Source organism: Ammospiza nelsoni, chromosome 1 (genome assembly GCF_027579445.1).
Source record: "Ammospiza nelsoni isolate bAmmNel1 chromosome 1, bAmmNel1.pri, whole genome shotgun sequence".
NCBI lineage: Eukaryota > Metazoa > Chordata > Aves > Passeriformes > Passerellidae > Ammospiza > Ammospiza nelsoni.
In genome coordinates, this window is record NC_080633.1 from 2,879,541 (window position 1) to 2,906,527 (window position 26,987).

At 44.6% G+C, this 26,987-nt stretch overlaps 1 protein-coding gene across 1 annotated transcript in view; it reads left to right on the forward strand.

Moving 5' to 3' along the window:
• Positions 1-26,987, forward strand: part of OBSCN (obscurin, cytoskeletal calmodulin and titin-interacting RhoGEF) — a 195,780-nt gene that overhangs the window by 162,338 nt on the left and 6,455 nt on the right. The window contains exons 92-111 of the mRNA XM_059466521.1: positions 4,165-4,425; positions 7,867-7,990; positions 8,323-8,456; positions 8,830-8,942; positions 10,639-10,807; positions 11,460-11,541; positions 12,008-12,208; positions 12,717-12,777; positions 13,405-13,482; positions 13,605-13,777; positions 14,325-14,351; positions 14,639-14,791; positions 15,506-15,551; positions 15,967-16,044; positions 16,900-20,467; positions 21,038-21,163; positions 22,548-22,658; positions 22,764-22,931; positions 23,348-23,470; positions 25,667-25,837. Coding sequence (XP_059322504.1) covers positions 4,165-4,425; positions 7,867-7,990; positions 8,323-8,456; positions 8,830-8,942; positions 10,639-10,807; positions 11,460-11,541; positions 12,008-12,208; positions 12,717-12,777; positions 13,405-13,482; positions 13,605-13,777; positions 14,325-14,351; positions 14,639-14,791; positions 15,506-15,551; positions 15,967-16,044; positions 16,900-20,467; positions 21,038-21,163; positions 22,548-22,658; positions 22,764-22,931; positions 23,348-23,470; positions 25,667-25,837 — 5,967 coding nt within the window. The remainder of the gene's footprint in view (positions 1-4,164; positions 4,426-7,866; positions 7,991-8,322; positions 8,457-8,829; positions 8,943-10,638; positions 10,808-11,459; positions 11,542-12,007; positions 12,209-12,716; positions 12,778-13,404; positions 13,483-13,604; positions 13,778-14,324; positions 14,352-14,638; positions 14,792-15,505; positions 15,552-15,966; positions 16,045-16,899; positions 20,468-21,037; positions 21,164-22,547; positions 22,659-22,763; positions 22,932-23,347; positions 23,471-25,666; positions 25,838-26,987) is intronic.

Sequence of the window (26,987 nt, forward strand, 5' to 3'; positions counted from 1 at the left end):
CAGTTTGACTCTAGTCAGTGGAGAGAGTCCCACTGTCGTGAGGAAGCAAGAGTTTTGTTGTTTTCCTCTGCTTTAAGTGAAAAAGACTGTCTTTTCTAAATGACTGATATTTTCAAATCCACTTCCTAGTTGTCTGATAATGTAGGTTTCATTATCCTGAATTCTAGTGTGGTGGATTTATAAACCATATCTTTTGAAATATAATTCAGTTAACATGCACTGAAAGATTAATGTGCTGCACAAAATAATTTCTGCATCTGCAATCAAACATTAGCAAGGACAAAGAACCACAAAGTGGTCTTCAAAGGACACCACAAATGTAGTCTTTGCCAATAAATATGACTGGATGAGGATTTGTTCTCCTGATTGTGCCAGTGGTGAAACATTCCTGCTAACAGATTGATCCATGATGTCCCCTATATGTGATGAGAGGAATTTACCACTGAGCTATGGCAAAGTAGCAGGAGCACAAAGACAGATTAAAAAAAAAAATAAAGAGAGAAAAAAGAGCTTTACCATAAATATTCAGTTGAAACATAGATCTGTTCCAAATGTATTGGGCTGCCAGTTGCAATTGCATCATTTTACTGTAACCAGGAAGGTCGAGGTGCCTTGGAGAGGGACTGACTGTGGGGTTCCTCTGGAGCTTTCCAGCAGGAACGCTGCATGAGGGGGAGGCTGAGGTGCCCTGAGCACAGCCCATCCCTGTTGGCTTCACCAAAAATGGATGTAGCCCAGACCTCCAACAAGCTGCTCTGAAAAGAGATGAGTTTCCAGGCCCAAATATCGGTGCCAGCTGGAGTCAGGTGGAGCTCATTGATCTCAGCAGGACCCTGCACTGGCCCTCTCTGGTGACAGAGATGTGGGGTGGAAGGTCCCCACACCCTGGCCCAGCTGAGCTCTGGAGAAGTGTTCATTTGTGGATTCATTTGTGGTTTAGGGAACCCAGAAATGCTCAGGCACAGCTGAATTTCTGAGCATCACGAGGAGAGAAAGTGGAGTGAGTTTCTGCCTTGGGAAGGAATGGATGGTAGGCTCAGGGTTTCCCAGCCAGGTGATATTGAGGAGCTTGTTTTGGAGGCAATATTCCTGCCAACAGGGAATGAATTCACAAAAGGTGCTTGTAGAAAAGTTTTTTTTTTTTCCTTCTGCAGCTGCACCTTGTGCTGACTAAAATGAACATATTGATTTCACAGCCTTTCACTTTCAACATCCCCTGTGGATGTTGTGTGCACTACCTTCATGATATAGGATGCTTTTCCAGTGGTGAAGGAAATCAAGCTTCCTTTATGGTACTATCCCATTTTTTATAACATCTCCTTGGTTTATACTGTTTGTTTTGTAATGAAGCAATAAGATGGATATATATATTAGTGCTTTTTTCATATATTGCACTGTACATTGGAAAGTAACAGGAACACAACAGGGAAATGCTTTCAAAGCTAAAAATGTTTCTTTTATTTTGAGCTTGATTCTGATCACAGTTATTCCAGTATCAATCTTGAATAATTCCACAGAAGGAAGTGGATTTTATTCAGATTTATGAAGATACTGCTGAGAAAAGAATTTGCCCTGTGATTGTCTTCAAAAAATGTAATATTCAAACCAAAGATAATGAGGATGTATAAAGGAACATGGAGGTTTCCTCGTGTTGTGGTTGACACTCAGGTTTTTCTAAAGAATCTCTAAGGCTGCACTTCAAATGGTCGTAAAACAAATAATTATACTTTGATTCATTAGCTCAAAGCAATTAACATCTGTTTACATTTTCTTTTGATATTTAAGCAAAAGAGAATCAATTGAAGGGAATTTTTAAAATCCTATGCAGGGCTCTGTTCACAAAGTGAAAGGTTTATGAGACGTTCATTACATATATTTTCAAAACATTTTCCTAGAGGTTAAAAATTCTGCTTGTAAGTGATTAAACTGTGTAGATAACTAATGACATGTGTGGGGATTTATTTCCTGTAGATGAAAAGATACAGCTGTATGAAAGATTTTAATACAGTGAATGTTTTACTGAAATTCCTGGAGGTAAATGGGTATTAATAAAGTGGAAACTTCAGTTTGCTTGAGATACAAAAAAGAAAAAAAAAACACACACCAAAAAAAAGTTAAGTGCAAGATATGCTGTTAGATGCTGGGTTTAAATCAATAAATGTCTTGCATCAGCTGTCAATGGACTTGTTGGGTTTCTGTGTTCTTTGTTACATCACTTGATATTCCATCAGCTCATCCTCTTCTCCCGCTGACTTCAGCAGCAACTGGGTTGCAGTCCAAAAATATTAATGCAGTTGGGCTCTTTCTCATTTTTCATGGACAGTTTCAGGAGTGTTGAAGTGAAAAAATCTAGTTTTAAGGATATTTCCAACTCAGGAATCTTGAATGATTCACATCCTCTTGGGTCCTTCTCTGAGACCGAGCTGGAGCTCCAAAATTTGTGTCAGTCTTGAGTTCCTGGGGATGGTTGAAGTTGTGGGGTGGAAAGGCTCAAGGCTGAGATTTTAGAGCTGGGAAAGAGGTTGTCCATCTCAGGGTGTCATCACTGTGGTGTTTGTTAGGTCTGTGTATCTTGGGGGATATTAAAGTTCCTCAGCCTGAATCAGTGTCCAAAAGAAGGAATTGGTGTAATGTCCCTTGGGCAGGGAGGGAAATGATGGTGGTAGAGCATGGGAGAGACCAGTGATTATATATAACCTCTAGATCTACATCCATACACCTGTGGATATATTTCCTAATTGAATGTTTCATGCCTTTCCAATAATTTCACTCATTGGCAGCTGCCCAGTTCACAGGACAGCACCAGTTGGCAGAAATCACAGCAGGAACACCAGAGAATCCAGGTATTTCTCTAGGAAAATATTTATTGTCTTCCAGCCAGCCCAGTGCTGATGAACAATGATGGGCAGTCTGGGACATCATGTGAGCAAATCTTGCTTTTTTCCATCAACAGATTCAGGAAATAAATATTTTGTCACCATCATGATCATTGAAAACAGAAATCAAGTGAGATGTCTTTATCCACACATAGCCTTTAACTTTATTTTCTCAGGTCTATAATGGGAATTGACTTTCTTGAGGCCAGGAAAGGAGCAGAATCAAAACTCCTATGGGGCATGCTCATTAATGTCAATGACATTAAACAAGTCAGAGCTGTTTTTTCCAAATGCTCTTTTTTTTTTTTTTTTTTTTCTCAAACCATGTGTTGATTTGAGTTTTCTCTCTTGAATGGTGAGCATCTGCATCATGAATGTGATCATTGTCTTAACCTGACCTGCATTTTCTCTGTCTTCATGATTACATGGGGGCTTCCCTAAGTACATCCATCCCTTTGTTGTGCCTTTTCAGGATTTGTAGGAGGTTTATCAGGCAGGAGATTGGGTGAGAAGAGCTCCTGCAGTTTGTGATCCCATCCCAGCCTTCTACATCCCAACCCATGAGAAATATTCAGATATTGTGAAGCAAAACACATCACCCTATAGCAAGGAGTGGCTTTTCTGCCAGACTTTGATGAGAAAGAACAGCCCTCCCTTCATCCCCTTGCCTTTCTTCAGAGTCACTGATGAGGCTGATTCCTGTTCACTCCTTTTCCTTCCCTGTGAGATAACATCTTCCTTCATGTAGGGTCTCTATCAGTGCAATGGGTTCATTTCATTGGTCTTATGCAATTTTTGGGTTGATTTTTCCCCCAGAGCATTCCCAGGCTCCCCAGGGAATGGACATGGCCCCAAAGCTGCCAAGAGTGTTTGAATAACACTCCCAGGAACAGGGTGGGATTGTTGGGGTGACTGTGCAGGGCTGGGAGCTGGACTGGATGATCCTTGTGGATCCCTTCCCATTGAGGATATTCTGTGATTCTATGATTAATAAAGGTGTTATTGACAGACCAACCAATGCCAGGTTGAGCTGGGAGATGGATCCTTTGTTCCACTCTCTGGAACAGGCCAGGTGTTCACATAGGTACAACTTTCCAAAGCACATTCTGCCAGCCTTCTTATTTTAACTCTCACCTACACTCCCTCTTTCTGGAATAAGGATTTCTCCATCAACTCCCTTCTCTAGGAGGGGAAAATGCCATGATGGCAGATATTCCTATGGGTTGGATGCTGCTGCTGTTTTCCTTTTTTGCCCTGAAGGGAGAAAAGTTGTTGTTCTTGTCTGTAGGAATGACTTCCCCCCCGTCAGAGACGGAGACTTCTGTGCAGGCCTCGCTGCAGCGTGCTGACAAGGAGATCAAGACAGCCCTGAGAAAGCTGCTGGACTCGGCGTCCCTGCTGGTGACACTTCCCCCTGGCATGAGGGCAGATGGTGACCTTGGCCTTGTCCCTGCTGGCTCTGCTCCCTCAGAGCCCTCAGGGGCAGCAGCTGGGCCCTCTGTGGTGCTTCATGAAGCCAGCACCCAAACCCAGACTGCTGGAGGCCTCGGTAGGTTTGGTGTGAAGGTGGGAGATGTTCCCTGGGAGTTTAGAAACAGAAAAATATTGAGCATGCCAGTAATGATGTTTTTAAGCTCAGTTTTCTGTGTTTTGGGGAGATGAAGATTAAGAGAGAGGGCATTCAGACCATGGAGGGTGAGTTGGGGTTAGGTTGGATGTAAGTTTGGGGTGGATCTTTCTGGAAGCAGGAGATATTTGAAAACCGTGGCTGAAATAGAGTTTGGTTCATCACATGCCCAAAATTAAGGAATAGGGGATCTTTTCCACCTTTGGGCTTTTCCCCTGGTCTTACTTTAAGTACTTTTGGGGAGAAGGTGGGGTGAGATCCCTCCTTTACATAATGCCTTGACCTTGGCCTTGTCCCTGCTGGCTCTGCTCCCTCAGAGCCCTCAGGGGCAGCAGCTGGGCCCTCTGTGGTGCTTCATGAAGCCAGCACCCAAACCCAGACTGCTGGAGGCCTCGGTAGGTTTGGTGTGAAGGTGGGAGATGTTCCCTGGGAGTTGAGAAACAGAAAAATATTGAGCATGCCAGTAATGATGTTTTTAAGCTCATTGTTCTGTGTTGATGTGTTTTGAGCAGGAGAATATTTAAGAGAGGGCATTCAGGCCATGGAGGGTGGGTTGGGGTTAGGTTGGATCTTATTTTGGGGCAGATTTTTCTGGAAGCAGGAGGTGTTTGAAAACCATGGCTGAAATAGAGTTTGGTTCATCATCTGCCCAAAACTGGTTCATCATCTGCCCAATCATCCACCCTCTGTGGTGCTTCATGAAGCCAGCACCCAAACCCAGACTGGTGGAGGCCATGGTAGGTTTAGTGTGAGGGTGGGAGATGTCACCCGGGAGCGGAGAGACAGAAAAATATTGAGCATGCCAGTAATGATGTTTTTAAGCTCATTTTTCTGTGCTGTTGTGTTTTGAGGAGATGAAGATTTAAGAGAGGGCATTCAGGCCATGGAGGGTGTGTTTTGGTTAGGTTGGGTATAAGTTTGGGGCGGATCTTTCTGGAAGCAGGAGGTGTTTGAAAACCATGGCTGAAATAGAGTTTCGTTCATCGTCTGCCCAAAATTCAGGAATAGCGGATCTTTTCCACCTTTGGGCTTTTCCCCTGGTTTTACTTTAAGTACTTTTGGGGAGAAGGTAGGGTGAGATCCCTCCTTTACATTCAGAGAATCATCTGGGTTTTGATTTGGTGGGGTGGGTAAGGGAGGTTTCTTTATTTTATTGTTTGCTGTAAACAAGCTGGAAATGTCTTTAATATCCTGGATGAACTGTCAGAGACTTTCAGAGGGTAGGGTGCCTCAAGTTCATCTGCATTTCACTGAACCTGGAGCCTGGACAGACTCCTTGCAGCTTCTGTGTGACTAAAACCAGCTGTGTGTGTGGCTCTGTCTTGCCAGGAGAGCAATTATTTTGTCTTTCTGTTGTTTTTAAAAAATCATGGATGAACGATAACCCTTCCACTCTTCCTCTGCTTCTGCCATAACAACTTGTTTAAGCTGTCTCTGTGTCAAGTCAGAATAACTGTTCCTCACCGCTGTTAACTCAAAGGACAATGCCAAGTAAGCTTCAGCCCTCAAACTCCAGATAATTCCTTAAAAAATAAATATTCTTACTTAAAACTTAGCAAGAATAAAAGCTGTTCATGGAATCCAACCCAAAATAACAGCATAAAAAAAGTGTCAGGGCTTTAAAACCTTTTTTCCTTTCTAGTCACAAATCATCTTTGGAAATAATCCTCTGGTGGAGTGGGATGGCTCAAAAATCCTTAGTAAAATGTCACCTAGCAGATTATTTCCACAGTCACAGCTACAGAGAAAATACAATAGTGAATGAGATGGTTTGGCAGGCCTTTCATCTTGTTATGGGAATTATTTTAATCAGATAGAGACTTGACACCTCTCTCTATGATCACTTGCCTTAAATAAAAAGGAGGTAAATATTTCAATAATGTTGGTGATAGAAAAGCACAATCCCACAACCTGGGATCTCTGATCCAGTAATTCCTTGAATAACCATGTTTTCCACCCCAGTGGAGCTGTTTTATGTGATTTCTAGAAACAGCTGTTCTTTTCCAAAACCAGCCAGCACCAAACATTCCTAGAGTGCTCCCTAAAATATTCCCACCTGCTGGGTAGAAGATTCCTCAGGATTTAACCTTTTCTCCTTAAATGAAAAAGGAGATGATGCACTTTATCCTATGGTGTAATTCCAATGGTCAATATTAAAAGACAATCAGGTACTTCTGGAATGTGAGATCAAACCAGGTTTTGAATCTATATCTGATAAAATAGTTAATATTAAAAGAAGAAAAATAACTGAAATGGCCTTCAAGCTGCACCATTTTTTTGTTTCATCAAGCCCCACATGCCAGACCTTGTTCTGGTGTAGCTCAGAGCTGTGCAAGGACATTTTCCAGTGGAGGTGCAGCAGTGCTGATGCTAAAACACCACCAGGTCTTCTGTAAGAGTCCGTATTACCTCCATATCAACCATATTGATATTGGGCTCTTTCTCCAGGCAGCACTGACAGAACCAGAGCACACAGCCTCAAGCTGCACCAAGGGAAATATAGATTGAGTATTAGGAAAAAAATTTTTACAGAAAGGGTGATAAAGTTCTGGAATGGCTGCCCGGGGAGGTGGTGCAGTCCCCATCCCTGGGTGTGTTTAACAAAGCCTGGATGTGGCACTGGGTGCCAGGGTTTGGTTGAGCTGTTGGGGCTGGGCTGGACTCGATGACCTTGAAGGTCTCCTCCAACCTGGTCATTCTGGGAATTTTGTGAATATCCTCAGCCAGGACCTGCTCTGACCACCAGCTCACGTGGATGTGAACTCACTCATGTCCCTGGTGCTGTCTGTGATCACAGCAATGAGTCAGGAACTGTTCTAACACAAAGCTGAATGGAAAAATTCATGTGGACAAAGCTAACACTGGGTTATTCCCTGGAATGCATTTCAGGGATGGACTTGGCAGTGCTGGGTTGATGGCTGGACTTGTTTCTAAAGGTCCTTTTCAACCTGGATGCTCCTGTGATTCCACGACTTCCTCACAGTCATAAGCCAGAACTCAGACATGGTTAAATTATCTCCCACAAAGGCTGTTTGAACCCATACTATCCTTCCAGCTCACCTCTATTTCCCTGTCCCTACCAGCTGCCTTTCCTACCTTTGTCTGTGTGTATTTCCTTACAGAACAGTCAGTTTAGCCCAGTCAGCCAAGTGTCACACCTCTGGTGTTGTCCAACCCCTTTGCTTCGTGTGCTCTTTGCTAAAATGCCAAATTCTCCTCTAACTTTAGTGTCTGCACCCAGCTGAGCTCAGGTGGGCTCAGTTCTGGCACGAGGCACACCAGGAATGGCTCCAGAGGTTGGCTCTGGGGTTTGGGTATGGTCTCATGAGTGGCAAGTCTAACCTGCCCAATTTCTGCTGCCAGCCAAAGCTCAGAGGGAGGTTCCAGCTGAAGAACCAGAGGTGCCAAAGCCCAGCCCTGCTCCTTCCAGGGAAGAGGAGGCTGCTGGAGGGGAAAGCACTCGGGAACGCACTGTTCCCATTGACAGGTAAATAAATACCCACCTCCACATATCCAGGATATCCACGTGGATTTCTGACTTTGGTGCAAGAAAAGCAAGTCCCCTGTGGTGGATCCAAACAGTTTCTTGTAGTTTGTCAATATTTTTAGAATCCTGGTGACAATGCTTTGTCAAGGAAGGGCAAAAAAAAGTTGGAGAGAAATTAATCCCCCCCCCCTCCCCAAACCAAAATTCTTCCTGCATTAATTTCAAGCAAATAACTCTTTGTCTGCTGGTTAAACAGATCAATGGCAGGGTGTAATCCTGCACCTCTTGTTATGTGGCTATGCCATGATCTTTTCTCTTGGGTTTCTTGAAAGAACATCTCCAGATGCAGGGGCAGGAGGCTGGTACAGGAGAGAAGGAGACGTGGTCTGGGACGTGCACAGTGAAGTTTACATCGAGACCACAGAAAGAACTCGAGTGTATAAGACTGAGGAGAAGACTCCAACAAGTAAGACCAAACCCTCTTTCCCTTTCCCATGATTCTCACTGTCTTCTCTTTTGGTAACAACTCCTGACTGTTTTTTTTTTTTAATTTATTTGATTTTTTTAAATTACTTTTTTTAATTTAATTTTTTTAAATTTTTTGAGTGGTAACTGTTTATTAAACAAAAAGTAATAGGTAAGCGTGAAGACAAGCCTAAAACTAATGCTAGCGTGAACAACCCCAAATATATTGCTGTTGTACCTCTTGATTTGACTTTAAACTACTGTTACATTCTAAATAGTCTGTCCTATAAATTCCATTAACTCCAACCCTGTCAGCATGTTGGGAAAGAAGTTTCAGTTTCATTTGCATGCAGCAAATGCTCTTTTCTCACCAGGTCCTCCTTACATGCAAGTGACAATAGAGGATGTGCAGGTGAACTCTGGGGAATGTGCCAAATTCCAGGCAGTCATTGAAGGAACCCCTCAGCCCACAGTTTTGTGGTTCAAGGTGAGTGCAGACTCATTCCTGGCTGAGAGTCAGGACTGCAGTGCACAATTCCACAGGGAATTTCATCTGCTCTTTCCTCCCACACCTCTCACACTGACTCTGGATTGTGTCTGTAGTTTATGGAACCAGCTGTTCCCAGTGAACCACCACCTGTGCATCTCACCCTGTGTTGTCACCCTGCAGAGAGGGCAACCAAGATGGTTTTGGGGATCAAAAAGAGCACAAAGAGAAATTGTTTCTACCTGAGTGCCACTGATGTGTGCTGCAGTTTGGGGGCAGGACTGGGATTGAGTGGTTTATCCCAGTTGTCAGGTTTATTGTGACTTCCAGGCTCTATCTTTCCTGTAACTACTTAGTAAAATCAATGTGACTAAGGACAATGAATATTCTGTAGAAGGGAGAGAAATTATTTATTATCCCTTAGAATATTGTTGTCATATCTTGCTAGAGCCCTCCCTTCCAGGCTGAAGAGCCCCAGTCTGCTGTCAATATACTCATCCTGAGGCTTTTACAGAGGACATTGATGATGATGATGTACCAAATAGTGCCACATCATGGGCAAACCAAGCATTTATCAAATTATACTCTGTGTCTTATTCTTCATTTCTTCCCTAATAATTTCTAGTATCTGGTACCTTTTAGCTCCCAACAAGCACTGAGCTGGTGCTGCTGTGGAGTGATTTACTCCAACTTAAATTTTTGTTACAGTTTTTTTAAGGAAAACCTTAGAAACAGAGATTTTATGTGGGAAAACAGGATTGCATCACTTCATATTTGTGGTATATATACATATATGTACATATTATAGTATATGTTTTTATCTTGCATTTTTCTGTCATAGGGACCTTTTGCAATTTCTCACAATCTGCTCTGTGTCACACACACTCCATCCTGCCCCTTTCTTCATAGGATTTATGAAAAAAATCCAGTATCACAGAACCGTTAAGGTTGGAAAGACCTCCAAGGTCACTGAGCCCAACCTCTGAGAGAACACCACCTTTTCAACCAGACCCACATCCAGTTGTTTCTTGAACACTTCCAGGGATGGTGATTCCACCACTCCCCTGGCAGCATTTTCTCCTCATTTATGTGAGGTTCTCCTCATTTATATGAGGTTTGCTCACATAAATAGTCTGTGTTGTAGCTCTGCTCCCATATCTTGCTTTTGAAGTGATGCTTTGAGAAGGCTGACCTAGAACAGAGGCTGGACAGAGCTAAAGAATAAAGCAGGGATTTATTTAAAGGATCTCCTCCATGGCTCCACCTTGGGCAGCACCAGAGCCCAGCCAGGGCTGCACCCAAGATGAACCAAAATGGCCCCAAAATGCACGAGCGCTGCCGGGGTCTCTCCCTGGGATCAGTTCTGCTCCATTTGCACCTTGCAGTTCATTGTCCCATTGCAGCTTTAGCCCAGGCAGTCCCACCCTGCTTGTTTTTCTCTCTCCAGCCCACGGTGTTTGTGCTCTGGGGCTGAGATTTGGGTCATTTGTCCTTGGTGCCCAGCTGGAGCAGGAATTGTTTTGTCTCCCTCTCTGTGCACAGAGCTCACCATGCCCTGATGTGAAGCTCAGAACTCCACACTAAAGCAGCTCAGAATCTGAAAAACATAAAAGCTAAACCTGAGGCATCAGAAGAGCAGAAACATCTGTTTCCATCTTGACTTTCCCAGTGCCAAAATGTCATTTCCTTCCCTCAGGGCACTTCACTGCTGACAGACAGCAACAGGATCCATCAGGGGAGGGAAGGAACAACTTATTTCTTAGTCGTGGACAATGCTGCCCTGGAAGATGGTGGTGTTTATACCTGTGTTGCCAAAAATGCAGGAGGGGAGGTTTTGTGCAAAGCAGAGCTCATCGTACGTGAAGGTAATGCCATCCTGTCACCTGTGATGGCAATGTCACCCTCTCACCTGTGAGGGCAATGCCACCCTGTCACCTTTGAGGTCAATGCTACCCTCTCACCTGTGATGGCAATGTCACCTTCTCACCTGTGAGGGCAATGCCACCCTGTCACCTATGAGGGCAATGCCACCCTCTCAGCTGCAGGAGTTGTCTCCACTGCCATGGCAGTGTGTAATTTGTTGCAGTCATTATTCTGGTACCTGTATGGAATCTGTTCTGGGTTCCTGTGTAGCATTTACATATGGCCAGTCTGGCAGGATCCAGGATAAAATCAAATCACAAAATCCCAAAATTGTTTGGGTTGGAAAGAACCTTAAAGATGCCCTAATTCCAAGCCCCTGCCATGGGCAGGGACACCTTCTGCTATCCCAGGTTCCTCCAAACCCCATCCAACCTGAACACTTCCAGGGATGGGGCAGCCACATCTCTGGGCAACCCCAAAGTTAATTTTAACACATTCTTCTTATCAAACAACTCCACTTAATTCTCCTTCAAAGTTTAGAAGACCCCTCCAATTTTTCCTGCCTTAAATTGTCCTGTAATAATAACTTTGCACACTATTAGCAAGGTATTGTTGTCTGAATATTCACCCTTTTGTTTTTCTTTATTTCCACAGCTAAGAAAGACCAAGAAGGGAAGAAAGTGGCCACCAGGAGAAAGCTGCACTCCCATTATGAGGTTAAGCAGGAGATTGGAAGGTAAATAAATTTTCCAACTCTACAGCTAGGGAATTCTCATTGCCCATTTGAGCTGCTGAGGCAGAGGTGGGTCCTGAGAAGTTGGAGATAAAGGCAGAAGGGGGATGTCACTCCAAGGTGTGCTGGGGCAGCTCCAACCAGAAAAAACATCCAAAGGCTCACAGATTAGTGCCTGGATGTGGCTTCTTGGCAACAGGAGCATCCCAAGCCCGTCACATCAATCTGTCCAAGGGATGCAGGAGCACCAGCACGAGCCTGCATCAGCTGCAACAGCTTTTCTCTTCATGGGAACACCTTGCTTCCCTTTGGAGACAGCCAGGAGAGGGCAACAGCACCTCACACACAGCAAAACGAGCTTCTCCTGCTGGAGAAGTGAAGGACAGAGCAGCAGGGAGCTGTCAGAGGCCAGGCTGGGGGAAAATCTCTGCCCAGGTCTGATCAGGGCTTGTCCTTTCATTCTGCACAGGGGCTGCTTCAGCTTCGTGAAACGGGTGGTGCACAAAGGGAACAGGGTGTCCTGTGCTGCCAAATTCATCCCTCTGAGGAGCAAAACCAAGTCCAGAGCTCATCAGGAGAGGGATATTCTTGCCTCTCTGTCCCACGACAGAATTACCAGGCTCCTGGATGAGTTTGAAACACGAAAAACACTGATTTTGATTCTGGAGTTGTATCCTTTTCTGTGCAATTGTCTGTGGAAGAGCCTGGGTAGTACTGGGTAGAGCTTTATGAAATAGCCAAGTAATTAATTTTTTGTTTGTTTGTTTCTTTATTTCCTGAGTGAAAAGGGCACACACAATTCTTCTCTGCACAACAAGATAGCACAGCTCTGTGAGAGCTCCACTGCAATCCTCATCTTCTGCTGGGTGAGAAAAATCAGACTTGTATATACAAGTGTGAATGAGTCATTAAGCACCAAAATAATTTTGAAACATCTGGAAGTTATAAGCTCTGTTTCCATGAGATCCTGTCCAGGTGAGCATGAGGGAAATGCAGAACAGAAACCCCAAAATCAACAGGCAGATTTTAGCAGAAGTGGCACCAGATTTCGAGCAGACCATGATGATCCCATAGCCTGAGATCACCTCGTGAATTCTGCTCTTGGCTGGATGGAGGAGGTTCCAGAGTCAAAATAAGCTTTTCCACATGGTTCTGTTGTCCCTTAATGCCCCTGTCAGATGCTCCAGTGAGGAGCTCCTGGATCGTTTATTCAAGAAGAGCGTGGTCACTGAAGCTGAGGTAATTTCTCATTTGAAAGCACAGTCAGTTCTTTCTGCATTTTCCTTTTGGAATATGATAAATGTCTTTGAACCAGTGATAATCCATCAAAGCAGAATCAGCCTTTACAATGTGTTCCTGGCAACTTTCATTGCTAGTTGGGTTTTTTGGGGAATAACTACAAACAGCCAGGGGGATTGACTACCAGCATTGCATTCATCCTAAAAAAGAAATATTGTATTTGCTCTCTTGTCATAATTTCCTTGCTATCTGTCATCTGGAGCTCTTATCTCCCCTTATTTAGTACCACTTTATCACTTTATCCCCCTGTAACTGTACTCTATCTACTCCCTTTCTGTCTTCAAAAGAAAAGTTGAAGTTATGGTTTCTAAGGGATTTTTTTTACATCCTTGGTGCTAAAAGTTCAAAATGTTTCATATTTCCCATCTCGTAGCTAGGTGTCCAATATTTATTGGTAAAATAATTCTTTTTTTGGAGAAATTCTCAGAGGGAAACATCATAGAATGGTTTGGGCTGGAAGGGACCTTTAAAGATCAAATCTTGGTGAAATCAGGGACTCTCCCATTTACTCTCCCTGTTTAATAATTGTTCATTTATTAATTGTTTAATGATGGGCTCAATTCTCAGGTCAAACTGTACATCAAGCAAATTTTGGAAGGAATCAAATATCTTCATGACAACAACATCCTTCATTTGGACATCAAGGTAATGAGCAACGACGTGTTGGCCAAGGATTAGGTGTTCTCTGAATTATTCTTACAACTGAAAATACTCCCTGCTCTCAAGAAAAAATTCCCCATTGATTTATTTTCTTTTTCATTGAACAGCCACTGAATATCCTCATGGTTTATCCTGAGAGGGAAGACCTGAAAATCTGTGACTTTGGGTTTGCCCAGAGGATCACGCCCGTGCAGCCCCAGTACAGCAAATACGGCTCTCCAGAGTTTGTTGCCCCAGAAATTGTTTCCCAGTCACCAGTGTCAAAAGCAACTGATATCTGGTAATCTCTCATTCTCACAAAAAGCTTTTCCAGGCCCTCAATGGCCTGAATTTCCATTAGCTGTTAATTAGTAAATGGAGCAGTGACTATAACACAGGAAACAGAAAGTGAACGCTGCCAATACAAAAGCCATCAAGGTTCTTTAAAGCTCCTTCTGTCTAATTTTTTTCAGCCATAATTGAACTCTGACTTCTAATTAATGCAAAGAAGCATCTCGGAGGAGATGATCTCTATTCCAGGCAGCAACTAAAAGAAGTAATCCTAAAGAGCTTTCTAGAAAAGGCAAAAAAGTTTAAAAAAATGAATTATTTTGAGTCCTTTCCTCTATCTGTGATTTAAAAATGAAGGATTGCTTGAGAACAATTTAAGAAAATATTGAAGGAGAAAAATTAATAGAAATGGAAAAAATCAATAAATAGCTTTTAGGATTTATTATTCTAGAAAGGTGAGGAGAAGGTGATCTTGCTGTTTCAGTGGCAGGAAGAGGGGCTTGAGAAGGATGGAAAATTAGTGACAAAAATAACATTTGTGTTCCCTCTCTCCTCAGGGCTGTTGGAGTCATCACATATTTAAGGTAAATAAACCTTGGAAACATTCCCTCAATAACCCTTTGTCCATCAGAGCCCTCCAGCACTTTCAAATGAGGGACTTCAGTGGAGCATTCAGTCCTCCCATAATAAGGACAATTTATTTTGTGGTTTCCTCATTTCCTGGTTGCTCCTCACGAACATTGCAAGTCCCAGGCATCGAGCCCCTCAAGTATTTAAAAACCAAGTGTAAGCATTTGTGCTTCTATCATTTGAACAGAAAACAGAAACCTAAAACCTGTCTCCTTTCATTTTATGGTGTTCAATAAATAAGCCTCACGTGCAAGTCTCCTTTTGCTGGGGAGAACGACAGGAAAACTCTCCTAAACATCCAGAACGGGGAAATTTCATGGACCATTCCTGATGTTGTTCACTTGAGTGAAGATGCAAAGGACTTCATGAAAGGGATCCTGCAGCAGCACCCCAAGTGAGTGCCCTCCTGTGCCTCCCTCTGTTGGTGTCTCAGCAGCCACAGCCCAGCTCATCGTTTGGTTTGAAAAGGAGAAAGTTGAGTGAGATGTGCTGCATTTTTCCCTAATTCTTCTTTATTATTCCCCATTACCCAACCCACAACTCAGATATTTGCCAAATTGGCCTCTCCCTGGTGTGGTGGTGTCTTTGCTCCCTGCCTCCCCCAGGCTGAGGAGTTTCTAGAATGACACAGACGAGTGGAAAGAGCACAGACTGGTACTGAGGGAATTAAATAACATTGACCACATTCATTAAGCAATTTCAAGTACAAAAGTTGGCTTGAACGCATATTTACAGGCATTTGGTTTTAATTTCATTCCTGCTCTTTCTGCCTGCTGCCAAAGCTATTTTCACTCTGGCCACCTAAAGAGGCAAAGTCACTCTCAGAGATGCTCTGGACACTCTTGGGTTCCTGCAAAGAGCCAGGAGCTCTTCCTGAGCATCTGGGGGAGTGTCAGACTGAAAAAGGAGAATGTTTTCCCCTCAGGGGAAGAAAACCTTGAGTTGGAAGCTGCTGTGTGTCTTTTTTGTTCCTTTGCTCCAAATCAGCATCCCAAGGACACAGCCCTGAGTGTACATGGGTGTCTGCATGCAGCAGAACCTTCAGGAAGATCAGTGATTGGTGTTGGAGGGCATTTCCTACTAAAATATCAATCTGTTCTCTTACCAGATCCAGGCCAAGTGCTTTGGACTGTCTTTCCCACAAATGGTTCATGGTAAGTTTGTCCTGGTCCTCTATTAGTTAATTTTCCCTAAAATCCAATCTGAACCTCCCTGGTGCAACCTGAGGCCATTCCCTCTTGTTCTGTCACATCAGTACAGAAAGGAAACTGGCTTTGCAGACCAAAGTTTATATTCCAAAGCCTTAAATCACTAAGGAAAAGAGTAAAAAATAGCTAACAGCAAAAATAATTTAATGACAGATATTGAACAGGTTCTGATTTAATCACTGAAAAGCTCATTTTGTCTGCAATTTAACTATGAAAGAACTGCAACATTTGATCTACTGTAACTTTCCTAAATTAAACAATTGTGTAAAGAGAGAATTCTTTAAAAAACCCCACAAAGACACCTCAAGAAATGAAATCAGTATTTTTTAACCAGTGGTTTTCCTCTCATTCCACCTGGCAGCACAACGTCCCTCTTGAAGCAGCCCATTTCATTAACACCAAACAGCTCAAATTCATTGTGGCTCGGAGCAAGTGGCAGGTGAGTTGCCCCTAATCTGTGTTGATTCTGTTTAGTTATATCTATTTTTAATTGCTGAATAATTTAATATTATAACTGATAATTTAATATCTGAACCTTCAAAAATCTTTTAGGTTAGAGCAGCTAGCTCAGCAGAGATCTGAGCATGGCTGGGAGTTGGGAAAAAGCCCAGGAGAGATGGATGCGTCAGGAATTAATTATCTAGGGTTTTACTGCCTGGAATCCCAAGCAGGAGCCTGTAAGACACAAGGTTGTGTCTAAGTTAGGTGCCCTCAGCTGCCTTTGCAATCAGAGCTGAATTACAGACAGGTGCCAAGAAAATGCCTCTTTTCCTGAAGTTCTCTCAAATAATTGGATTGATTGCCTTCTGAACATGCCAGTTTCTCTCTGCTGGCTGGAAGGAGAGGCCCAGCTTCAACTGAGATGCCCTACATGACAGAATTTAGAGCAGAGGAATCCCATCTCCTACACTTAGTAGGTGTTCTGCTGCCTAAGTCACTGGAGGTTGTATTGCAAAGGATTTAAATCTATTTACACCTGCGAGTCTCTCATCTGATGTTTTCCATCAAAAACTCCTTTCCATCTGTTTTGAGTGGCCAGATTGACTTTGGAAATCTCAAACAGAGTCCTGTTTTCTCCCAGTCACCAAAGCAAGTGTGTTCCCTGAAGTCAATTTAATGTCATGTCAATGAAGAGGAAGATTTGGAGAGAAAATGAGGCCTGGATTGGTAACATGTGCAGGGCGTGGTAGTGTCTAGTTAGACTCATGGGTGCAGGAGTTCATTTTGCTGTGTTTGCTTTCCATACTCTGACCATGTTCCCATCTCCTTCTGCTGTGTTGTGTTTCCTTCTCAGCGCTCCCTGATGTGCTACAAATCCATCCTGGTGATGAGGTCCATCCCAGAAATCCTGGAAAGGACCCACGACAACAGCTCCCTGGCCATCTCCAGACACCTCATTGAGGAAAGCACTTCATCCAGCACCAGTGGCTCCTCCTCAGACAACGAGAACTCAAATTTCCCCCAAAAGAAGCACTTTGGCTCCACCCCTGAACTGCACTTGCCCGTATTTGATGCTCCGAGCCATCCAGAGCCTCTGAAACGTGCGAGTGAACGGGAGCACTCCAAAAGCTCCATCCCTCCAGTAAAACCCATGAGGAGGAAATATGCCTCAATGAAAGCTGAGGTGGGGGATAAATCACCCACAGAAAGCAAAGAGCTCATGGCAAGTATCTTACAGGAGAAAGAGGAGAGGCTCCTTCCCAGCCTTCGGGGAGAGCCATCCCAAAAAAGTATCGCTGCTGAGCCTTCATCCCTGAGGGCTTCCACAGAAAGCACATCACTTGTGCATCAGAAAGAAAAACCAGACACACCTTCATCTGAAAAGGACAGAGGTGAAGAGGCAGAGGATGGGGCAGAGAAGCCATCCTTTGTTCCCAGGCAGAGTGTCATTAAAAGCACCTTCTACAGCCAAGCAACGGAGCTGCCTGCGAGGCCGCCTTTGTCACCAGGCAGGGAGTTCAGAAGGCACCTGGACAGAGCCAGGAGGACTTTCCGGAAGGCTGGCTATTCAAAGGTGCCCCTCAGTGGCCTCCGAGAACCCCTCCTTGAGCAGTTTGAACTGGAAGAAGAAGAAGAAGAAGAAGGAGGAGATGATCGCAGAGAAGCTCTGCTGGGATCCTTGACCAAATCCGCGTCGTTTGACACGGCCAGGAAGCCCCCACACCCTGCCATTGCTGGTGGCAGCCGCAGCCGCTCCCTGGATGACTACAGGCTGAGATCCTCCAGATCCCTGAGGGAACAAGAGATTTTGGAGGAGGACTGTGATGTGTTGTCCCAGGAAAGCTGCCCTGAAGGCAGCGATCACTGTGATGTTTCTGCAAGGGCTGGCAAGGGATGTTCTGCGGGCCCAGCAGAGCAAGGGGACCTCAGGAAAGCCAGCAAGGATTGCTCAGGAGAGAAACCCTCTCCCTCCACACACTGTGAGGGGAATGGGTGCCCACCTGCTCTCATACAGCACGTAGAGGGACTTCCAGTGTCACCTCACAGGAGTGAGAGTAAGAAGCGTTTATTGAAGAAGTCAAAAGCCACTGAGATTGAGGAGGACGCTGAACATTTGGAAGGGAAAAGCCCCATTCCAACTGCCCAGTGCTCAGATGTAACAGCACCATCAGCTCCAAAACATGAGAGCACAGAGGGTAAATCTGCCTCTGGCCATGCCTCTGACTCTGCTTTTCAGGAGGGCAAAGAGTCCATTTCAACCCTCACACATTCAGAAACCACCCCAAAGTCATCTCCTCTGAGTAAGGGAGGCGTCTGTCTGCCCCAGGAATCTGCTCCCACTGACACCCACCCAGATCTAACAGGTGGAAACTTGCTTGTTAAAAGGACAGCCCCAGCCCCACCTTGGAAAGACAAAAGGCAGAAACACTCAGATGAAAAGACTTTGGCTCATGGCACTGCTGAATCTGAACCCACAGAGTATGAAAGCTATGCTGCTCCAACAGAACAAACAGAAACTGAATCACTTCCAGTATGTAAAGACAAAAGTGAGGAAATTCCTGGGAAAGGTGTTCCAGCAGCTACCGTCACGCTGAGCAAACAGCCAGGTAGCTTCACAGCTGGTGAAGGTGTTCCTCAGAAGCTGAAGACCCATAAAGATGTGAGATCTGCTGTCCTGGAAGATGCAGAAGCAGTTGTTACAGAAATCACTCCGCCATCAGCCCATGGTTATGAAAGCCAAGCACACAAGAAGGCTCCTGTTCACTCAGACACAGCAGCAGCTGTCCTGAAGGGAGAGCAGCTTGCTGCTCCCAAAATCCCACCACCAGGATCAGCTCTGGTCTCTGATGGAGCACAGCAGGCTCTCAGCAAGGAGGAACTTGCTGCTCTGAGGAGTAAAACCTCAGCTGTCACAGGGATTGTTTCCAGTTTGGCCCATGAAGGAGCTGAACCCCAGAAGGTTCCTGAAGGCCACGGCTCAGAGCCTGCTGCTCTGGAGAGCAGACACCCAGCCAGAGCTGCCTCCTCCCAAAGCACTGTGGCCCCTCTGGTCTGGGAGGGTGAAAATCAAGAACACCCAGAGGTGTCAGTTCACAGGGAGGTGAGATCTTTTGTGACAGCAAGTGGAAGGCGAGCAGCTGGACAAGCTGTGGCTGCTCCTTTCCCCAAGGCTGGACATGGGGTGCTTGAGCAGCACAGGGCTGGGATTTCAGATGGTCTGGAGAGTGGCAGTTCAGGTGCATTAACTTCTTCACAACCAGAAATTGCTCCAGCTGCAGCCTATGAACTGGTATATGAGGAATATCCAGGGGGTTATGGTGAGGATGGAGGCATTGCCTTAGAAAGTGGAAGAAGTGATGCTGGAGAAACTGCCCCACCGCTGCTCCGCAGGGATTACCATGGCCAGGAGCTGTCACACCACAGATCTTCTTTTTACAGTGATGAGGAGTCTGCTGTGCTGGAGGGCTTGGTGGATGAGATGGTTTCTCTCTCTGAGGAGATGGATGTTTGGGCAGAGTCAGTTTCTGGAGAGAAGGGAAGCAGGAGGCACATTTCTCCTCCCAGAGGGATGTCCTACAAAGGCAGCCAAGCACACATGGACACCTCCTTCCCTTCTGTCCAACAGGGTGGAAGAGGAGAGGTCGCTGAGCAGGATGACCTTGCAGAACCCTGCCTTGCTGTGAGTGAGGAGCCAGGAGTCCTGGAAGAGCAGGGAGCACAGACAGTTCCTTGTGAATGTGAGCACCTGGAGGACTTGGCATTTGAGACCTCCCCTTCCAGCCCAGAGAGCCTTTCCTCCACAGAGAGCTTGGACACTGTAAGAAGACACATCCCAGTGATCAAGGACACTGGCAAACACCCAGAGGTCTCTTTGGTGAAAATCAAAGACCTGTCAGATGAAACACCCAGTGTTGGCAGCGGCCCCCAGAAATTCGACATCTCAGAAGTGGAGCCTGCCTATTTGAATTTCTCAGATTTGTACGACATTGTCTATTTCCCATTTGAGTTTCTGAGCTATAAGAAGCCTTCACCCAAACCAGTTCCTAGAAGGTTCATGTTCCTTGGTGAAAGGGCAAGGTCCCCTCCTGCAGGACATCTCCATAAGGATAAAAGACTGTGCATCAGGGAGCAGGAAGACAAGAACAGGAAGAACCATTTGGAAATATCTGAGGATTCAAAGGCAGCTAACTTAGGCATGGGGAAAGGGGCAGAGAGCCATAAAGAAATGTATAGCTCCCAAAAGGATTCCAGTGGGAAGCAGAAAAGCTCCTTCCACAGCAAGCCTGGACTCTTTAAGCCTTATGCAAGGTCTCATTCAGTGGAGCAGTCAGTGGAGCAGAGTCTGAAGAAGAAAGTAAAAGCTTCTGTCGCCCACATTTCAAGAATCCTAAAAGGAAAGACATCTCCTGAGCCAGAGGAAGGTAATTATTTCCCTCAGTTCCTTTACAGATTTGCTGCCATAACTGGCCTCTGCTACAGCTGCCCTTTTTTCCCCCAGCATGTTTGAAGCTGTGGTTAGACCAGAATTACAAATCTGGCTGTGGCAGGTTCTGAATTCAGCAGTCTCCACCATCAAGTCTCTATTACTGGCTGTCTTCAGTGCAGTCAGCTGGGTTAATCCACTGATGGAAGGGGCTCAAATTCCCTGTTTGAGGTGGCACAGAAGCAGAGCAAGGCTGGGTGATGCTTTCTTTGCTGCAGTTGTCATCTGACCATGGCAAATCCCTCAGGTTAAACTGACTGAGAGAAGCTGAAGTCACCCTGGTCACTGGACATGGGGATCTGTCCTCTCTTCTCTGCCATCCCTGGATATTCCCTGTTCTTCCAGGACACTGTTCTGTTTGCAGCAGCTGTCACAGACTTCCCTGTTAATCAAATGCTGGTTAATCAGGGAACCTGTGACTATTTATGTGTGAAGGCAGGACTGTCACTGCAAATAGATGCCATGGGGAGAAGGGTGGCCTTGAATGACTTCTCATCCTTTCTCACAGCAGAGTTTGGTGAGCTGGGAAGTGAGGCAGCAGAAAAGGAGCTGTTAATAGGGGCTGAAGGATCTCTGAAGAGGAAATCAGCACTCCCTTCATTCAAGCTGCCAAGCCTCATCCCAAAGGAGAAAGGTATTGCTGTGGCAGGAGTCATTGGTTTGTTTTACCCCCAGAGGGTGATTCAGGAAAGAATTGCTTTATCCCTGACAAGTTTCCCCTTGGCTCCATCAGGAGCATTTTCTGAGGTCATGTTACTGTCCCAGCATTCAGCAGAGCCCAGACAGATACCGGGAAGGGCAGCTGGGGAGGCTGTGGCAACTGTGGGAGGCTGGCGGCCACTGTGGAGAAACACAGAAGAAAACCTGAATTCCCCCTTTCCCATGGAGATAGGAGCAGATTTAATGCTCTACAGGGCTTTTTCTTCTTCAATATCCATCTTTCATGTCTCCTTCTCTCTTCTTGTGTTGTCTCAATCAGAGAATCATTTAGTTGGCAAAGACCTCTAAGTTCACTGAGTCCAGCCATTACCCCAGCACTGCCACGGCCACCACTAAATCATGTCCCCAAGTGTCACACATCTGTTAAATCCCTCCAGGGTTGGTGATTCCTTGGGCATCCTCCTCCAGTCCTTGACAACACCTTCCATGAAGATATTTTCCCTAATACCCAAACTAAACCTCCCTTGAGGCAACTAGAGGCCATTTCCTCTTGTCCTGTTTGATCCCCTCATCCTCAAAATTCCATAATTCAGTTTTGCCCCCACATTTAGGTGTGACCAGAGGAAAACCCTTGATGTGACAGGGTCTCTCTCTGCTCTGAGCTATTCTGCTGCTTTAGCTGTACCAGGGCTGGGCAATGCAGATATTCCCCATGGATTTTCCAAGATCCATCTGGCCTGTCACATTACACCCATGGGTGAACAGGGTTCCTTCACCTGTGCGCTCTGTGCCCACGGGATTCTTCAAATTGTGGTCAAAGGAATGGGACACCATGAACCAGAAAGGTTCTTGAGCCCATTAAAAATGCTCTCTCATGTCCTGCAGGGATTTATTTTGTACCAGGGCTGGGCAATGCAGTGGATTTTCCAAGATCCATCTGGTCTGTCACACCCATGGGTGAACAGGGTTCCTTCACCTGTGTGTTCTGTGCTCAGGGCATTTTCCAAATGGTGGTCAAAGGAATGGGACACCATGAACCAGAAAGGTTCCTGACCGCATTAAAAATGCTTTCTGATGTCCTGCAGGGATTTATATTTGTACCAGGGCTGGGCGATGCAGATATTCCCCATGGATTTTCCAAGATCTATCTGGTCTGTCACACCCATGGGTGAACAGGGTTCCTTCACCTGTGTGCTCTGTGCTCAGGGCATTTTCCAAATGGTGGTCAAAGGAATGGGACACTATGAACCAGAAAGGTTCTTGACCGCATTAAAAAAGCTTTCTGATGTTCTGCAGAAATTTGTTTTCCACCAAGCCCTCCAGGCCATCCTGAATCCCCCTTTCCCTCCTCTCTGCAGCCCCGTCGTTCACTGAGGAGCTCACGGACCAGGCTGCGGCTGCCGGACAGTGCGTGACGCTCTCGTGCCGGACTGCACCTCACTCCTCCCTGCACATCAGCTGGTTCAGAGGTGACACTGCCATCCCTCCAGAGAGCCCCTGACCCTCAGGACAGGGCCTACAATTACCCCTGTATAATTTGCAGGGTATTTATCTCCCCCATCTCTGCTTTCCAGATGGGAGACCTGTCCAGAGCAGCAGCCGGATCCTCATCTCCTCCACACTCAAACACTTCCAGCTGTTAACAATTCTCTCTGTTAATGCTGAGGATTTTGGTATTTACACCTGTGTGGCCACAAACTCTCTGGGCTCAGCATCCACCTCTTGTGTCATAAGAAAAGCAGGTGAGAGAAGGAGTAGCTACAGAAATAGGTATTTAAGTAATTTTGTCCCCAAAAATGTAACCTATCAATACCTTGGAGATGAGATTTCTTCACATGGGTGGAGAAAGAGAGAGAGAGAAGATCTCTCCCTTGCTGTGGTCCACAGCCTGTGCAGGGTTCATTCCCTCTTCTTCACTCTTTATTTTCTCTCCTGGATTAAGAGCAACTCCAAGATAAAATCTTAATACTGAGTTTAAATCAGGGATGGCAAAATTGCTGTTCCGCTAGCTTTGTGTATATATACGTATACATAAAAAACATTTACATGTTTTATATATATATAAATAATATGTGCAGCTGAGACATGCTGGGTGTAGAGTTTTGTATCATAGAGTGCTGCTGTTAACACTCATGAGCTTTGTGCCTCCTCTCCACAGAGGTTCCCCCCAGCCCTCCACCCCCTGACATCGTGGAGGTCTACAAGGATGGAGTGCAGGTGGTTTGGAAACCTGTGGAAACCAACACCCCTGTCCACTACAGTGTCCAGTGCAAGACTGAAGGTAAAGTCCTATGCTTTGCAAGGGACATCTTGGTTTGTATGATCTCTTCACCAGCTGAAAATTTTATTGTTATTCAGAAACAGCTTGATTTAACTCCTCAGTTTAGAGTTCGAATGGGATTCATACAGGTATCATTTAACAATCTAAAAGTTAGGGGTTGTGCTGGTTAAATCAGCCTGGAATTTGCATATTCATACCTAGGCTTTGCTAAAGTGTGAATCAAGCAAGGCTGTGTGAAAGCTACAACCAAAAAGTGAGCAGCTACAGGAGAAAATGCCTGGTCTGATATAATCTGATATAAACTCTGAGTAATCTGACAAAATGAGACACTAATGAAACAACATCATCCCAGGCTCAGGTTTTCTGTACAGTCTTGGAGAAAGATGATTTATCAAACAGGCAATTTATCCTCTGCTGAGCAGCTGTTCTTTCTATTCCTATTGACTGTGGAGGAGGCTTAGGGCAAAGAGCCAGGACAAAATAACCAAAGCTTGACAAAACTGCATCACCCCTTTCATATTCTCTTTTGAGGCTTGGTCCAGAGGCTGGTGAAAGTCAGTGGATCATTTAATCATGGAATGGTTTGGGTTGGAAGGCACCTTAAAAACCATCTAATGCCAGCCCTCCATCCATGGGCAGGGACACCTTCCACCATCCCAGGGCCATCCAAGCCCTGTCCAGCCTGGCCTTGGACACTGACAGGGATCCAGAGGCAGACACAGCTTCTCTGGGAACCTGTGCCAGGGCCTCACCACCCTCAGAATAATAAATTCTTCCTGACATTTAATCTAAGTCTCTCACAATTTAAAGCCCTTCCCACTCATCCTGTCACTATCTGCCCTTGTCAAAAGTGAATGTTTTCCTGTTTAGTAACAAAAGCTTTGTATCAAATCCCCAAGGCTGTTCTGTCTCTCTTGGGGTGGATTTGCTGTTGTTATTATGAGTGTGATAGCAATTCCTGCTGCAGCCACACAAACACAGCCTGGATTCTGCTGCTCCCTGTTCCTTCGCTAATTCTCCAAACAAACAAACAAACAAACAAACAAACACACAAACCCTCCCTTCTGGATTAGCATGGGCAGCAGCTTTCTGCCCTTTCCCTCTGGAGCTGGTGTGAGTCACTTTCCCTCCAACACCACTTTCTTTGTCATTATTCCTTTTGACACAACTGTAGGAGAGATTTTGGGGAGGATACAAACACAAGTTCTTCCAATTAGGAAGGAAAATGGGGAACAGCATCTATATTTTCCACTGTGTTCTGTTTATTTGGCAGGAACTTGCAAAATCTTGCTCTCCTGAACACAGGAGGATTAAGATAATCAGGAATAAATTCCTTTTTTATCTATTATTTGAAAACAGGCTTTTCTATGCTGCTTCTGCACATATTTTTCTCAATTTCTAATCTCTATCTGCTCCTTCTTGCACAAAGAGCCCCCAATTCAACCATTACCCTGTAAAATGATTGATACCTTGGGTTTGGGTGGGGAATTGCGGCTTTATCCAATGGTTTGAGGCTCTTTGCCAGATTTTATTTGAATGGAAGGATGGGTTTAATCTCAGGCAGTTGCAGGGAGTTGAGTTCAGCCTTGAGCACAGAGGGCACAGCATCATGTGGGAGGAATGCTGATTAAATGTTTGCTGGGAATTTTCCCCTTCCTAACTTAGTCCCACGAGTAATGAGTCCAGAATGCACTTAGAATCCCAGTTCCATGAGAAATCATCTGAGTTTCATAAAAACTGAGTAAAAACCCCCATGCTTCAAACACTGGGTTTGCTGGGATGGTGTTAGTGGATGGTTCTGTCCAGGAATCCTGCACCGCATGGTCTCAACTAGATTTAAGACAGAGCCAACAGGAAAAAAAAAATAAAATTAATTATGTTTTGTTTGGAGTTCTTGGTGTATATTTCCAGTAGAGTTTGGTGGCATGAATTAGATAAAGAGAAAAAATACAGGAAAATGTCACCTTTCTTCTGGAACAATATTGGCACAATTTGGAATTATCAGATATGAACCAACTAATTTTAGAAAAGGTAGAGCCCCAAAGTTGGCCAAATTGGTTTCTCTACATTCCCAGCACATAAAGCTGGTGGGGGAAAAAAAAACACAACAAAACCCCAAATCTCTAAAAACCCTCCAAGCCATAGTGACCACCTTAAAATGAATCCTGATTTCTTTTCTCTCTGCTCTTGGTTCAGATGGGGAGTGGACAACTCTTGCTTCTGACATCACTGACTGCTGCTACAATGCCAGAAATCTCCCCCAGGGCTTCATCTACAGCTTCAGGACAGCCTGCAGCAGCAAGGCAGGGATGGGCCCCTACAGTGACCCCTCTGCCAAAGTGGCAATCACTGCCAAGGATCAGATGGGTAAGACCAAACACCAAGAAAACTTTGGGATTTTCCTGCACCAAACCTGCTGCATCTTTTTAGTTGTTGACCCAGAAGCCAAGAGAAGTGAATCAAGGCCAATTCCACTTGGCTCAGGGTTGTTCAGGGCTTTTGCATCTAAAATTAAATTATTTTCTAATTATTTTCTAGTTCTGGACACAGGGGAATAGGTATAAACATATTAAAAACCTCAAGATAACAACATCATGTAAATATAAACAATGTGTAACTATATAAAATTTAATATTAAAAATAAATATATATTATTTATTAAAATAATATATATTAAATTAAATAATAAAATAACAACCTGGGAGCTGTAGATTACCTGTTGAAGAGACAGTTTTGATTTGAGATTATGAGGAAATTGGTCTTGTACAAAAAATGTTTTACTGGAGGCATTTATCTACTGATACAGATCTTGCACTGGTGAAAACTCTGGACTTGCTTATATTACAGACTAAATCCTAAATTCAGTAGCTAACTTGTCTATTCTGGAGTCTTCCATTAGGAATTATTGTCCTTCTGTGGTGAATTTTCCAGCTGTATTTTGTCTCTGAAGTATAGAAATCTTGATTTACTATTTTTGTCACCCATTTGACTACTTTGTACTGCACACATGTTTTTAAAATTAAGAGATCCATGGCCCCACAGCAAACAGATCCTCATGGCAAAGGAAATGTCCCTTCTGTAAAGAGACAGAAGGATGCTCTAGCTGGAATTTCCTCCCAATGGAGAGGATTGCTCTGTAAGAATCAGTTCACAGAGATATTTTTAACTCACCCCAAGTCCTCTGCTTTCCTTTTTCTCAGGATTTCTTATCATATCTGAGCTCTTCCAACCAGATGCTTTAAAGGGATGCTTTAGCATTTCAGGGAGTGCTTGGACACAACCAAACACCAGAACCAGAGCAACAAGTTCCAGCTGCTGCTCTGAAATGTCCAACCACAATTTTTCTAATTGCTTCTAATTTCTAATTAGAGTTTCTAATTTCTTGTCAGTTTTTACCATATCCTGAGGATTTGCTGTGTGAGAAAATAAGAATCAGTGGCTAAAAGGTTTGATACCATAGCACACAACAAAGAATCCATCTCATTCCGTCTGCAGTGGCCATATCAGGGAATTTTGG